Source organism: Doryrhamphus excisus, chromosome 4 (assembly GCF_030265055.1).
Source record: "Doryrhamphus excisus isolate RoL2022-K1 chromosome 4, RoL_Dexc_1.0, whole genome shotgun sequence".
Lineage (NCBI taxonomy): Eukaryota > Metazoa > Chordata > Actinopteri > Syngnathiformes > Syngnathidae > Doryrhamphus > Doryrhamphus excisus.
The window spans coordinates 20380094-20396367 of record NC_080469.1 but is presented as its reverse complement, the minus strand read 5'-3'; the positions used below and the strand labels follow the sequence as shown (position 1 = coordinate 20396367).

At 44.9% G+C, this 16274-nt stretch overlaps 1 protein-coding gene across 3 annotated transcripts; it reads left to right on the top strand.

Moving 5' to 3' along the window:
- Window position 1: 1 nt before the first annotated feature.
- Window positions 2-15489, top strand: LOC131128515 (protein shortage in chiasmata 1 ortholog). Of its 3 annotated transcripts, none has more exons than XM_058071418.1 (27): window positions 2-214; window positions 881-961; window positions 1034-1154; window positions 1224-1302; window positions 1945-2105; window positions 2180-2342; window positions 3470-3575; window positions 3650-3791; window positions 3857-3943; window positions 4701-4833; window positions 4962-5056; window positions 5784-5993; window positions 6079-6492; window positions 6591-6776; window positions 7924-8121; window positions 8194-8286; window positions 8355-8533; window positions 8607-8679; window positions 10325-10388; window positions 10506-10775; window positions 11574-11686; window positions 11777-11897; window positions 13244-13331; window positions 13404-13535; window positions 13608-13757; window positions 13818-14442; window positions 15212-15489. In XM_058071418.1, exons 1-27 carry the CDS (start codon window positions 110-112, stop codon window positions 15295-15297), a joined length of 4275 nt encoding a protein of 1424 aa, XP_057927401.1. In that variant the 5' UTR covers window positions 2-109; the 3' UTR covers window positions 15298-15489. The 3 variants fall into 3 exon arrangements, with proteins under 3 accessions (XP_057927401.1, XP_057927400.1, XP_057927402.1); XM_058071417.1 differs by having other exon boundaries at window positions 4674-4833; window positions 11574-11685; window positions 11779-11897; XM_058071419.1 differs by lacking the exons at window positions 13818-14442; window positions 15212-15489 and having other exon boundaries at window positions 4674-4833; window positions 13404-13736.
- Window positions 15490-16274: the final 785 nt, after the last annotated feature.

Below are 16274 nucleotides of genomic sequence, written 5' to 3'. Positions count from 1 at the left end.
GTAAATATTGTAGCATGTATTGAAGTATAATTTCCCCCAATTTGAACGCTAACTGAATGAATTAGATTGAAGTCCAATTCTTTCTGGGAGATATTACTATTTGTGGTTTATGCTTCCCAGCGGCAGGAAAACGACAGGAAACTACGTGAGCGAGAACCGTCACATCTTGAATGAGCATCGGCCTCATTCGGCTATTTTTCCCCCTAGCTTACAGGTACATTGTTTTTCATTTCAGATAACTTTGAAGCAACATTATTGTTTCGTTTGTGGCGTGATTACAGAGATTCAATTAAATAAATAAATGAGTAATTTGGTAAGGTAAACAAATCTTAGCTAGCTTGTTAGTCAACTCGCTAGATAGCTCAATTACGCTAGCTAGCTAGCTCAATTAAGCTAAGCGTTCAAAATGAATGGTGTAGTGGCTATTTGTCCTTCAAAAATAAACTTAACTTAAACTATAATCAAAAGGCCACTGATGCACCACGAGTTGTGTTTTACGCAGGCAAAAGAATCATTGTTCATACAACCTTGTTCCGTTTCTTCTTATTACCAAGCCAGCAAACAAAAACCTTAGGCCCGCCCGGGTGCATGCTGGTCCTGTGAGCACTGCCTACATAAATAGATTGCAGGTGCCCTTGGTGTTACCCAATGAAATAAACCCACATATAAACTACTAATTAACCCCAACAAAATATGATAAACAAATGAATATGATTAACAAATAAATAACTAACAAGAAAATATTATCATGTAATCCAAACAAAACAACAACAACAACAAATAAATCAACAGATATTAGAAACCTAGGAACACACTACTAAATAGCTCCAACAAATGGAAAGCGAAAAGAAGTGCCTATAAAAGTGCGGTTATCTTGCAGAAAGGCGTGAGAAAACATCTCCAAATGTCAACGGTAATCTTCTCCTCGGTCGGCTATAAAGCTCTGGACTACATCTTTGAGGTGGGTTTATCTGTAAACGCAACGAAACACATCCAGTAAGTTCGGCCATCAACGAGTTGGACTCACTTGCAGGCCAGCAGCAGGCTGAAGGTGATGATGGACTTCTTGGCTCTTCCGACGCCCTCTTGCCATGACCTTTACCCCCACAGTGGCGCCCTGGCCGAGGTCACCTACAGGAAGCCGTGGGTCAGAGGTACAGCTGCATTATAGTGGTCATATTAAAAATCAATGCATTATTCTTAGTTGACACATTCTTTTTCAGGATGCATGAACCCCTCCTGCAGCAGTTCTGTGCTTGACCATCTCAAAGGAGCAACACAAGAAATAAACTCACCAGAAAGGTGTCATGTCCGCCTTAAAGCTCCAATGTCATCCAACAAGTGGGAAATGTTTAATCCACAATCTGGCCTCAATGTGAGATGATACATTGTTCTCACATTTGATGCTCATAAACTGGCTCAAGGGAACATTTTACCATTTCATCAGGGGTGTCCAATGTGCGGCCCGCGGCACATACTATACTGTATACACAGACAAAAAGGCTTAATTATAAAGGAATAAACTCCTATTATGACGAAAAACATTTTAGTAGCAAAAATTTCTCCAAAGTTGTAATGTGAGAAATACTGTAAACAAAATGGAAAATGAGGTTGGAGGAAAACTTATAATTTAATGGGAATAATGTCATGGTATTCTGTGAAGAATTATTTTTTTTAAAAAACATGGTTGAAATATTTGGGAAATTAAAAAAAACAAAAAACAAGCAAAGACCAAAGTTCATACTGATTTTTTTCTGCTTGTATCTCAAAACTGAGATGCAGCATTTCATCCTTTTATTTTTTCTCCGTGTGACCCCCGATGGAAGAAGTTTGGACATCCCTGCACTAGAAAAAGATGAAAAAGTCACCTCAGATACTGTAATGGGGGGCCTTGAACTGGTAAGTGCATTTGTATTTTTGAATGAAAGCTTTATTCTGCCATAGATTTCATGCCTGTGAGAGTGACCGGGACGTGAAAGAGACGTTGGTGAGCTCTGAACCTGACCAGCTCTGCCCCTTAAAAGAGTCAAGGCTCAGCCATCCGTGTCAGGAATCCTTTTACCAGCTGACGAATGAGCAGATGGATCCCGGGAATGAGAAGGAGGGTATGACGCAACATGCTGAAACTGTACATGATCACTGTTGTAAAATAATAAATAACTTGCAATTTTTTGGGAAGGTCTCCTGCTGCCAGAAGAGATGATGGTCGTTGATTTCCTGCCACATTTCAAACAGCATTTGCCCACGCTGAAAAGCAAACTGTCCCGACTGAAGACCCTCCTGGTGGCCGACCCCCTGCCGGGTCTGACCGGACACTCCATCAGTGAGGAAACGATACTCAGGTGCGACATTTCAGGCATTTATTTTGCTTTGATTGACGCCATAATGACTATAATAATATGGCTGGTGTGAAAGTGTCAAATGACGACGAACATTTTGATTCCTGGAGTGTGGATGTTTCCGTTTTTTTATTCCACATTTATTATAAGAATTGTTGTTATAGTTTACAGTCGTTTACTTGAAGTCAGTGGTTCTTACTTATTTTCTTGTCTTGCCCGTGTTTTCGCACGACCCACTCCGATTTGAAATACTATAAGAAGCTGATCATTTCCATTAATTTATCTGTACTGTACAGACCGAACTTGAAACTGAAAGCAGATAAAAGCAGGGAAGCATACAAGCGTGTTCAAGAGTCAAACTTCATGTCAAAATTCATACATGTTGGAATATTGAAACACCCCGCCCCCACTATTTGAGAAGCACTGCTGAAAATCAAAATGCTCTACAGCTATTCATTCATTCTTTTTCTACCACTTTTCCTCATGAGGGTCGCGGGGGTTGCTGGAGCCTATCCCAGCTGTCTTCAGGCGTGAGGCGGGGTACACCCTGGACTGGTGGCCAGCCAATCACAGGGCACATATAGACAAACAACCATTCACACTCACATTCATACCTATGGACAATTTGGAGTCGCCAATTAACCTAGCATGTTTTGGGAATGTGGGAGGAAACCGGAATACCCGGAGAAAACCCACGCATGCACGGGGAGAACATGCAAACTCCACACAGAGATGGCCGAACCCTGGTCTCCTACCTGTGAGGTTTGCGTGCTAACCACTAGACCGCCATGCCGCCACATACGTAGCAATTTTTTTAAAAGCTTAATAATGGTTTGGAGTGCATTAGAAAGTGGAACGAACACTCATGACTTTCGCAGCAACATTTTAAAGCGCATGCAGAGGTGGATAAAGCTGTCGGGTGCTATGTCAGCTGCTGCCATCTTGTGGAGCTAAATGCTAATTCAGTTATTTGATTGTGTGGACCTGGCAACTAAAGAGACTTGAATTGGAGCATTTCAGGTAAAAGTGCATTGAACAAATGATAGGCCTCTCCTGTGATAAACACATTACTCGGCATTGCCAGGCACATATTTGAGGAAAGACGCTGAATTCCGATTGCGACCATGCAGGCACTGCGTCGCTTATGAGGGACCCTCTGACGTGATGCACGGCTGCCCTCGTCTATGTGCAGACATCAACGAGGAGTTTTGCAAAGAGTCCGTCACCAAGGAAGAGGTTGTTAAATCAAATCCTTTGCCGTGATTGTTCTCAGACGTAACTAAGTGTTTCTTTCCTTTCTCCTGGTGTAGTCTTTGCTGTTACCTGAAATCCTGAACGCCGCAGAGATGTCCATCGACTATCCTAGCGGCTTTTCAAACCTCTGCCATCGTATGAATGTTGTTGCCGAACAGCTGGGCGGACTACTTCCTGTCACGGAGCTGCTTTCCAAAGGTAACAGAGGTTGTGGCGTTTTAGCTTTAATATCGAGTTAATAATGTGCTTTTTCTGGCCTTCAGAAAAAACGGCGACAGTGGAATTGTTTACATTTTCTTTCCCGGCATTGAGCAATAAAGGAGACTGGCTTGAGGACACAGACGCTCCAGGTACGAGCTGGAAGGACAAGTCTACTTAGATCAAAACTTCTCAGAAGATAATAAATAAGGACGATGTGACGATGCAACTCCTTCTTTAAAGCCTTTTATTTATATTCATTATATTCATTCATGGGCTGCACGGCGTTCAAGTGGTTAGCGCGCAGACCTCACAGCTAGGAGACCTGGGTTCAATTCCACCCAGGGCCATCTCTGTGTGGAGTTTGCATGTTCTCCCCGTGCATGCGTAGGTTTTCTCCGGGTACTCCGGTTTCCTCCCACATTCCAAAAACATGCTAGGTTAATTGGCGACTCCAAATTGTCCATAGGTATGAATGTGAGTGTGAATGGTTGTTTGTCTATATGTGCCCTGTGATTGGCTGGCGACCAGTCCAGGGTGTACCCCGCCTCTCGCCCGAAGACAGCTGGGATAGGCTCCAGCACCCCCCGCGACCCTCGTGAGGAAAAAGCGGTAGAAAATTAATGAATGAAAGAATATTCATTCATGCATAGTTGACATTTTAAAGTTCTCACTCCAATGTATGACCAGGGGCGGACTCATCGTCGAGCAAACACAGGCCCCGAGATTTCCAAGGGGCCCCAAACATAAAAACTGATTATTGATTTTTGTTCTTAGTGCATATTATTGTTTCAGTCTTAATTCACGTGCTAAAACAACATTAGAAATGGATCATGGTCGTTATATTTTTTCCCCAATTATGAATTGGCGTTTACCTTTCAGAGGTTCCACTCTACTTTGCTTCATCAGGATGTGCCGAGCTTCCGACCGAGATGGAGCTGGATGTGATTCTGACCCCGCCTCCCGCCTCTGTCAGCCAGTCTCACGTGTCACTGAGGACATCTGACCTCCAGAGGGAAGCTTTGTCTCCGCCCGGCCGACTGTGAGTGAAATTGAGTGATGACTTTTTATGATCTTTGTCAATGCGGAATGCTTGATGCAGCTTAGTAGATGAAGCGTCTACTGAGTGGGCATACGTTTTGTGATTTTTATATCTACATGGTCGCCCAGATCTTTGGTGTCGGCAGGAGCTCAGCAGCAGATGGAGACGGTGCTGTGGAAGGCGGAGAAGCATCCCTGCTTTGTGCTGAACTTCCTGTTTCCAGGTAGGAACAGGCTGCCGTTGTGATAAGGCCAAACATACAGCAGGTTGTTCCACAGAATCGCCTTTAAGACATGCAAAACATTCATTCATTCATTCATTTTCTACCGCTTTTCCTCACGAGGGTCGCGGGGGGTGCTGGAGCCTATCCCAGCTGTCTTCGGGCGAGAGGCGGGGTACACCCTGGACTGGTCACCAGCCAATCACAGGGCACATATAGACAAACAACCATTCACACTCACATTCATACCTATGGACAATTTGGAGTGGCCAATTAACCTAGCATGTTTTTGGAATGTGGGAGGAAACCGGAGTACCTGGAGAAAACCCACGCATGCACGGGGAGAACATGCAAACTCCACACAGAGATGGCCGAGGGTGGAATTGAACCCTGGTCTACATGCAAAACAGTTCAATATTGTAGCTATACTATATTACGCTATTACGCCTACATCTCAGTTTTGTGGTATTTATATTACTATGACCGCTGCTTGGGCTTAAGACCAGGCCATTGGAGGGTTGCAGAAGTAGACGGGTTGTGTCAGGAAGGGCATCTGGCCTAAAAACTAAGCCAAATCTGACCCCTAACAGGAAAAATAGTAACATCTGGTAAGATTTTGATGATCCAATGCGGGCAATGCTTTGTTTTAGATTAGGAATATGCCAATTTAAAAACGTGCTTAGGGTCGTAAAAGTCCTACAAATAAACTAACTTGCTGTTCTTCTGACAGAACCTGACATACTAGAAGCTGCTGTTGACTTCCAACCTCTGAGCGAAGCCTTGAAGCTACCAGCGTTGAAGAGTTTTGCTCCAGAGACTGAAGTGTTATTTGGCAGCTGGATGGAGTCTCCGGAGAGGCTGAGCGCTGATGTTCCTTCTACTGACAGCAACCAGATGTTGGAGGATTTTAGTCACGTGTCATTTGAACCTGATGAGAATAGTGAGAGTAGCCATGTTTATTTCTCAGGCGATCGCATTCTTTCATCAGCTCTCAGGTGATAATATGAACTTTCCCCTAAACTCAGGCATCATCTCCTCAGTGGTGGTGAGCTCCACACGGCATCTGCCTCGCCTGGAGGAATCTGAAACTCCTGCTCTGCCGTTACAAGCAGCAGAAGACCAAAAACACGCTGCTGCCGATTTGTCCCAGAGACAAAGTCTAACACTCACTCCCAACACAAAGGAAGTCAAACCATCAACCAGCAAAGTCGACAGAATCTCTGACAAGATCTTTCCACAGGTGTCATCCATACATGCACCGAAGAATGTTAGCCAATCAGAGCACAGAGTGCAGAAAGTCTCTTTCAAGGTTAAGGATGACCAGAACGGCGTCACAGCTGCCAGACGTCCAGCACGGCAGCAAGTGGACCCGCTGTCCACCTTCATGATGCTGAGGTCAGGCGCGGTGTCACCCAACCCAACAGCACCTCCCACAGCAGGTAAATTCTGTTGCCATGCGCTGGCTCCATCTTGTGGTCAGATGAAGAACAGCAGAGTCTTTATTATATTTGTTTGTTTTTTTACCTCGTGATCTTAGTACCAGAGTCAGAGGTGCAGCCTCCTCCGGAGCACGCTCCCAGACTGACAGACTGGAAGCCGACCACTGCTGCGGTATCAGGATACGCCAGCAGAGGGCAGAATAACACTGGTGCGGCGGTACTTCCCACTAATGATCAGCGGGTCAACCAGGATGGAAGCAGAGTGGTGCAGGTCCAAGCCACCGGTACGACTCGGTCACCCTGCCTTCACCGGTACACACAAAACCAAAATAATATCATCTACCAATATCATGTTTTCATCTCAACAAAACATGGACGCCCCTGCCAGGGTGTATCTAGTAGTATCTAGTGTATCTTGTAGAAAATTAGAATGAATCATTATAATAATTCATTAGGTCATGTTAAGCTGTGGGGCGGCACGGCGGTTGTGTGGTTAGCGCGCAGACCTCACAGCTAGGAGACCAGGGTTCAATTCCACCCTCGGCCATCTCTGTGTGGAGTTTGCATGTTCTCCCCGTGCATGCGTGGGTTTTCTCCGGGTACTCCGGTTTCCTCCCACATTCCAAAAACATGCTAGGTTAATTGGCGACTCCAAATTGTCCATAGGTATGAATGTGAGTGTGAATGGTTGTTTGTCTATATGTGCCCTGTGATTGGCTGGCGACCAGTCCAGGGTGTACCCCGCCTCTCGCCCAAAGACAGCTGGGATAGGCTCCAGCACCCCCGCGACCCTTGTGAGGAAAAGCTGTAGAAAATGAATGAATGTTAAGCTGTAAAAATAATAAAAATACGAACACTAATAGGTAACTTTAGCTTTAGCTAGCTTAAAAAAATGCATGAATTTAATCTGTAAAATATTTTGAAATACAAATTAAAAATAAATTAAGGTTTAATTTTTTTTTTAAATACCGTAATGTATTATCTAAGTATTTAAAAAAATAGGTACATTTAAGCAATAAATAGTTACGAGACATGCTAACTGAAAACATAAATACATTACAGTCTGAACATCGCACCCTCACTCTGTCTTAATAATGACTGTTTTGTGGTTGAATACGACCTATTAGTACAATACAATACAAGATATTTAAGCAAATTGTACTTATTCTGGTTGAAATTAAGCATTTGAAGCATAAAAATCATGAAATGAATGAACTAATGAGCCTCACAGTGAGGCATGCTGGGTACTACCTAATATGGTTACTTGAACATCTGATTAATAGCTTAATAACCACTGATCAACAAGAGACATGCATAAATAGATCTGATGTAACTGCAGAAGAGCTCTATCACTTTGGATTATGATTGACGAAGAATGTGTGTGTGTGTGTGTTTTTTTGTTTGGTTTTGTTTCATGCTTACTCTCTGCAGAAAGTCAGTATCAGGCCTACCATGAGCTGCTGGCCTTCGCTCAACCTCGTCTGACGTCTGCCAGGGAGCTGGGCCTCAACCTGCCCGCGTGGAAGGACTTTGAGCGCCTGGCTCCGGACCAAACACGTTATGTGCTCAAACAGCGGGAGGTGGCGCTGTGCCGGATGATGCAAGCAGAGAGGGGAGAGCTGGCCACAGGTATGACGCAGATGCACCGTGGAGAAGAACGCAGTCGCACAACCACAGTTGAGAACCTGGTGTTGCATGCAGATCAGGAGCAGCTGTTCAGTCACGTGGCTCTGATCCACCTGGTGGTCACGGCCAAAGAGCTACTGCTCAAGTGTGACCTGAGTGCGGCTGCGGGTGAGTATTGACATCAGTGACTGTTTCAGCACCAATGACCCAAAACTCACACGTTTTGAACTTGAAAGAGTACCTGAGCAAGGCAGTTGAGACGTGCGCTGACCCGAGTCTGTCTCAGCTGCTGAGGAGGCTGCAGATCATCCTCCACCTCAGTCGCACCAACCGTGAGTCCAACTTGAAAGTGCTGGAGCTGCAGCAGCTGCTGTCGGCGCGGCTGCAGAACGGCGGCGACGCGCAAAATGAAAAAGTTAGCCATTAGCTTGAGCGGTTACAACCACAAGACCTGACCTGACACGCTTTTGACGCATCTTTTTCTGCAGATTCTGGTCATTGTATCGCTTCATTGTGAAGACGCCACAAGCGCAATCATCCAGCACCTGAACCAACTGACTGGTGAGTATCTTTTTCTTTTTGCTAGTACTTTTTCAGATGTGTAGCGAAGCCCACATTGTCTGGGGTGATGCTACCGCTCCTGTGTTTTTTGTTTTTGAATGTGGAAAAGAGTCATTTAATTGAGAGTCCCTTTCTACGTTGCTACGTGAAATCAATGCGCCCGGGAAAGAAGTTACGCTCATGCTTAAAATTAGCAAAATACTGTAAGTATTGTACTGTTACGGTGAATGTACCTGTTACTACATGGTTACAGCATGGATATAAAACCATAAATTATGTGCAGTAGGGTGCATCAAAAAACACAATTACTGAATATTGATATGGCTGGGTACTAAAAGTGTTCCAATATATGTAGAAACAACACATACAAATATTTTTCCAATACATGATTATTTAGGGGTGCCACCATACATCTGTTTTTGTGGAATAAAGTGGTGAACAGTGCTCAATGGTCGCGATGAATTGTCATTTAAATATGTTACTATTGCCCCTTGTGTTTACATTCATTCATTCAATGAAATACAAATAAAATAAAAAACAAAGTGTTTAAACTTTATATGTATGTCAAATATCCACCACTGCTACATAAAATTCAGGGTAAGGCCATGTGAAGATGTCCCATTTACTGCCATTCATTTTGTCAATAGGACAAATGAATGGAGAATCTTGAAAGTTGAATTCTGAGAAATACCCAATCTGCTCAAAGAGAAAACAAATATATTTACTTTAATAACCCTATAAAAAATGATATTGTATAGTTCATTGTACTCAACATTTCCAGGTAAACTTTTTGGCAATTAGACTAGAAATTGCACATTTTCCGAAATTTTACAAAAGTTTATGTGTGAGGTGGCACCTCTAAATCTCAATGGATTTCCTCAAAACTTTGCAGAAGACATTTTTATGTTCATGGCGGCACGGCGATCGAGTGGTTAGCGTGCAGACCTCACAGCTAGGAGTCCAGGGTTCAATTCCACTCTCGGCCATCTCTGTGTGGAGTTTGCATGTTCTCCCCGTGCATGTGTGGGTTTTTCTCCGGGTACTCCGGTTTCCTCCCACATTCCAAAAACATGCTAGGTTAATTGGCCACTCCAAATTGTCCATAGGTATGAATGTGAGTGTGAATGGTTGTTTGTCTATATGTGCCCTGTGATTGGCTGGCGACCAGTCCAGGGTGTACCCCGCCTCTCGCCCAAAGACAGCTGGGATAGGCTCCAGCACCCCCGCAACCCATGTGAGGAAAAAGCAGTAGAAAATGAATGAATGAATGATTTTTATGTTCATTAGAAAAAAATGAAATGCCAGCCAAATTGATATTATGAAATTAAAATTTCCCATTCAAATTTGATGCACCCTAACGTGCAGTAATGAGCTGCCTCTTTTGATATCTTTAGAACGCAGAGAAAAGAGTGAGGGTTTCAGTTTAAGGATTGTGGATGATGAGCAAAATTCCCATCCCTGCTTTAAAGGGCTGATGAAACTGACATTCACCAGCCCGCACACCGGGTGGCGCTACCACACTCTCTAATAAGTCTTTCCTTCACTTCCACTTACTGAAATGAATGAGTACAATCCAGGAGTCTCTGGTCGTGTGTTGCCATGAAGGACTGTGATCCCGTCTTGTTGCATGTGTCGCCACCTCTAGCTGTGACTGCAGTTTGCCCGAACGAGAACAGCAGCAAGCTTCACGGCGCCAGTGTCGTCAGCAGGTGTGGTTTCCCTCCTGTAAAATATTATCACGTACACAATTCAAATCCATTATTGAGTGGTGTGTTTTTGCTGTGATTTACTGTCTAACATGTAACCATGTGACCACGTCATCCAAGCGTGCAGGACAGTGTGTGCGTGATGGTATACAAGCAACATTTGGGCCCAGACTTCCCCTGGAATCTTTTCTCTCTGGTGGTGGAGTACGACCATCCGGGCCCGTCGCCGTGGGCAACCGTCTGCAAGGAGAGGAAAGTACAGCACCTCACCTTCGACACCGTCCTCCCCGAGAGCGCCGCCTGGTGCCTGGAGGACAAGGTGGCGTACGTGCTGTTGGTGACGGAGACCCTCATCAACTGCCCCATGTTGCTGCAGACGCTGGAGTCGGCGTGAGTTCCGCCGCCGCATTCGCGCAATCATGAAGCACTGCTTCAGGAAAAACTTTTTTTTTAATCCTCATTATATTTAACCCTTAGGGGTGTCCAAACTTTTTCCAGTGAAAAATGTTTTAATGTAAAAAAATATATGTGCTATTTTTATTTAACATCTCAACTTTTTTTTCTCATGGAAATTTGACTTTTTTTCCTCTTAATATTTTTACTTTATACTCAAAAAATACATGCAATGTCTATATTGTAAATTCTAAATAAGAGGTTAACTCACTCTACACGTTAAGTGGAATATTTTAAAATTCATTCATTCATTCATTTTCTACCGCTTTTTCCTCACGAGGGTCGCGGGGGTGCTGGAGCCTATCCCAGCTGTCTTTGGGCGAGAGGCGGGGATATTTTAAAATTGAAATACTTAATTGAATTCCTATTAACATGAATATTTCATAAATATTCATTCATTCATTTTCTACTGCTTATCCTCACGAGGGTCGCAGGGGTGCTGGAGCCTATCCCAGCTGTCTTTGCGCGAGAGGCGGGGTACACCCTGGACTGGTGGCCAGCCAATCACAGGGCACATATAGACGCCAATTAACCTAGCATGTTTTTGGAATGTGGGAGGAAACCGGAGTACCCGGAGAAAACCCACGCATGCACGGGGAGAACATATTTCATGAATATTTTTCAGCAAATTTTTGGAAGGCTTACACTTTTTTGCCGTTGGTGCTTGTGAGTGAATTTTAAGCTCGTCTTTCAGTGAAATGAGGAAACCCCAACTGCCATCCGGCTGTGTCGCAGGTGTAACGTGTCGGTGCTGGAGAGGAGTCACTGCCCGTCCCTGCGGACACTCGGGGGCACGGATCACTACACTGTGATCACGGCAGACGAGTGCACCGCCATCATGGTTCAGGTAGAAACAAACACACGGCAGCTAGAGCGAGTATTTATATTTGATTGATTTCTGATATTTTCCATAATATGTGCGTGTTTGTTTGTGTGGGAGCATGACGAGATATGTCAGGAGGGAGCCGGCGAGGTGATGGTGAAAAGGCTTAACGTTATATCGTTGCAGTACACTCACTGCTGGATCATCCTGCACTGCCCGGACAGCCAGGGTGGAGGGTCAGTGCACGCGTATTCCTTACTCCGCTTTCACTTGGAATCATTTCATAATTGGAATGTTTTGTAAGCAATACTGTCAATGTTGAAGGTGTCTAACTACATGTAAAATACACTTAATACGAGTGAGGTTTGAGATATTATGAAGAATTGGCTGGCGACCCCACCTCTCACCCAATGCTGGGATAGGCTCCAGCGGAGGATAAGTGGCATAGAAAATGGATAGATGGATATTTAAGAAGAAGGTTGAAATATTTGGAAAATGTGCAAAAACGGGAAAAAAACGAACAAAGACTGATTTTCGTACTACTAGGTTTTTCATCTAGATCAGGGGTCTCAAACTCGTAGCCCGCGGGCCAAATGCGGCCCACGAGACGCTAGTTTGAGGCCCCCACCTTGACACCAAAGTTTGATGTTGAAATGACAGCTTAAAGCTGTGTGCACACCGGACACAATTAACATGATTTTGCCCCGCCCATACTGTTACCCTACCCTGTTACCCCACCCTGTTTTGCTTTGGATTAGCAATGAAGCTAAAGGCTTATGACGCTGGGTACAAATAAATGCAGGAAATTATTTGGAATAAAACGTAAAATACACGTCGAGATAAAGCATCTCATCAAACATGTTGTTAAAGTTACGACGCTGCTCCCAGATGGAACTGAGTACGATGCTAACTTGCTAATTGGGTAAAATTATTAAAGGTTAAATAACTGTTAATACTGTACATACGTTTTTCTTATTTGCTGTTTTATTACTATTTTACTTATTTATTACTGATTGATTTATTGTCTTTATTCTTAATTTGTTTATTTATTTATTTTTATCTTATTTTGTGTATAGAAAAATACAAATTAAGATATTTGAGAACAGTGGAATGTTTTATCAGATATTTTGGTGTGGAAAACCGGAACCAAAGTACTGAAAAAGTGTAGGGTATAGCAGAAGCAAAAGCATTGAAGATAGTTTTTTTAATTGATTTTTTTTCCAGTTTTTAATAAATGCGTTTTGGGGTTTTTTGGAAAACCTGATGCGGCCCGGCTTCACCCAGAACCTAGCTCCGGTGGCCCCCAGGTAAATTGAGTTTGAGACCCCTGATCTAGATCTTGAAATATACGTATATAAGTTCTTAGCATACGTACATGTGTTGCTTTACAAATTATCAAAGTGGCAAAGTTGCATCCTTTCAATTGTCACGATGTGGCTCTTGCTGGAAAAGGTTTGGACACCCCAGGTTTCGAGTACCAAACTAATCATCGGTGGTGGGAGGGGTAACCTATGATGCACAGCAACGTTCCTATGACATACACCGAGCGTCGTCTACTACCTTGATGTTGCTGTGACGGCAGGTTTTCCAGCGAAGCCTTCAACAACTTGGTGCTGGTCTACTCCTCTCTGGCGCTCTTCGGCATGAAGTCGGACAACCTGGAAGTCAAGGTAGACGGAGAGCGGGTGGGGCATGTGTGGAATGTTCCGGGAAATACGGGTAACCTTACTGCTACCTGCTAGGTGCTCCTTGCCTCAGAGGTTTTGGAAGTGGCCAAGTGGGTCAACCGGATCTGCTTCCTCAGCTTGATGTCCAGTTCTCAGGACCCCGTCAGCTACCTGGGCCGAGACTGGCTGGCTGTGACGTGCTCGCCGGTGAGCTTTATGGTGTATACTTCCCATTCATCGTGGGGATGTTTGCGTCGTTGACTGCTGTCCTCGGAGCAGGAGGAGCAGTGTCTGTCGCAGTTCCCCAGCATCAACCCTTTGGTCAGTCAGCTCATGCTGAAGAGGGCACCCTCGTTACCATGGTTACTGGGGGCATCTCTGCCCCAATTGGAAGAACTGCTCCCCGAAGTGCCTCACAAAGTCTTAAAGGTGATTAAGGATGAATTGAATGTTTTGTCCTCATCGCTCACCATCTCTTCCCAACCTCAGCTGTTTAGCGACACCACCTGCCTGTACAACAACACGCGGCCTCCGCAAGTCCAGTCCAGTCAGCGCACAAGTCCACCGGAGAGCCTGTGGAGCACGACGGCCGACCTGTCTCGTCCGCAGGAGCTCGCCAGCCCCGATTCGGAACCATTTTCTGGCGACCCCAACCTCAGTTTCCTATTTGGGTCGGCCGAGGTGAGCTTCTCCTCTGAGAAAGACGGTGCAGATTTCAGATACGATCCCACTTGGCCCGCATGCAGCCCGGATATTTCCCTGTGGACGACCCGCGGGGATGCGTGGAATGAACTGGACAGAGCCGGCGAGGAGACTGCGTTATCCGACTGGAGAGGCCCAGCTGGAGCGGTGGGCAGGGTGGTCGGCAGCGGAAACAACGAATGGTCCGGGCCGGCCCGTGGATCCTTGAACGCCTCTCTGGATAGTCCGCTCTCATTGAGTGGCGCCTTCAGCCAAGCGAGCGGTCGTCTCAGCCCGCCTGGAGAGGTCCAGTTGTGGCGCCATGGCGCTCACGGTCCACACGTGAGCGGAAGAGTGTCCCACTACGGGTCAAGATGCTGGATGGGGCGAGAGAGGAAGAGGAGTGAGGCGGTGGCAGGGCTGACCGCCACAGGTGCGATGACATTTTAACAATGACGTACGTACCTTGATGTGGTACAATTTGGAATGCAGCCTTTAGCTATGTTTTGCTTTTTCTTTAGCTTTTTTGGGCTTGATGGATTAAGAAGGTAATGGGGAGACGAACTGATCCATACAATGTCAATTCACAAGCGAATAACCGCTGGGGTCTCTAATTAGCATCGGGTAAAAAAACATTACCATAAACAGAAGTGGCTGTAGGCAACATGCTGATGTAGTTTTTAGACCATCACAAGGTTGCTGCATTTTAAAGTATGAGTTGACAGCAGCTTTAGCTACCTCTGCATGCGCTTTAAAATATTGGCTGTAACACTCAGGCACGTTACAGTTGCTGCTGTTGTTTACCCTGAACTCATCATCACTTGTGATAATATCGTGTAATATCCTTTTTGTGAAATGACTGCAATGTGGTCAAAGAGGGGTACGGTTTCCTTCACACTTTCTCATGCACTCAGAATCATTAGTAAAGTAAGTAACAAAAAAAAAAGTTATATATACTATAATAAAAGTTTACAGGTATCAGCTGCTTCATTCATTCATTCATTCATTTTCTGCCGCTTTTCCTATATTGGCCCTGTGATTGGCTGGCGACCAGTCCAGGGTGTACCCCGCCTCATGCCCGAAGACAGCTGGGATAGGCTCCAGCACCCCCGCTTCCAATTAAATAAATGTCTGTCCTATAATTAGAGCTTTTACTGTAATATAATAATGACGTAGATATTTGTGTTTGCATTTTCTTGCAGTGCTGACGCCGCTGAAGAGGGGCAGGCTGAGCTATGAGAAGGTGCCGGGCCGAACCGACGGACAGACAAGGCTTAAATTGTTTTAAGCATCCTCTGTTGCCGCTTTGCAAACACGTTCTGTTAAATGAAAGTCGACTATCCTGTTTGTTTTTTTTTTTAACGCTGTGAAAAAATGTATTTCCTGTTACATTCATATTGCATTGCAGCATATTCTATTTCATTGCTGTGTTTCAAAGTGTCTATTTATATAATGTTCAGTGTCCTAATATTAAAAACTGTTTTCTGGCCTAAAAAGCTGAGTGGCTAAAAAGACATTTAAGTGGATGTGGGGAGTAAAAGCTCATTTTTCCTCCCCATTTAGCGAAGCAATCCCCTTATCATGGCCTCAGCATGTGGAGAGAGTGCTTATCTTCACGAGCCAGCAGAGTGAGGCAGCTCCCTGAGGAATGATCCCCCCCAGACAAAGAACACCCCCGGGGGACTCCGAGCCTCCGGACAGTCTCATCCCACACTGGCTGGTAGGCATCAATAACCCGCCATTTTTTTTGCTCTTTCTCTCTCTGCTAACAAGCCTGTGACGCACAAAGACGGAGACAATGCAGTTTGTTATTTAATGGCACAGGGACAAAAGCTGTGGCGGGCGGGTCCGGAGGAGGCCCGGCGGTGAAGGCTCAGTAAATAGCGACGTAATGGCGCAGTAATTGTCCAGGAGGACACTCCGGGGCCTCGCTCTGAAAGGACGCCGCGGAGACGGTGGGAACGAGCAGGCTGTTTAAAGCACAGCTTGTGAAAGGTCACCTTGTTATCTGCAATCACAGTCGCAGTTAAGAGTGTCACCTGTGTGCTGCTGGGGCGACGCAGGTGATGGATGGCGGTGCGAATGAAGCAGAATGTGCGGAGATAGTCTGCTGACACACACGCGTGTCAATAAAATGTATAATCAGGCTACAAGGCCGTGTTACCTACTGTTAATGCTGTACATTTGAAATCATATATGACAACTTGAATCATGACTCCGTGGTTAACTGAATGGAGTGTTAACTGGGAGTCACATCTGAACTTT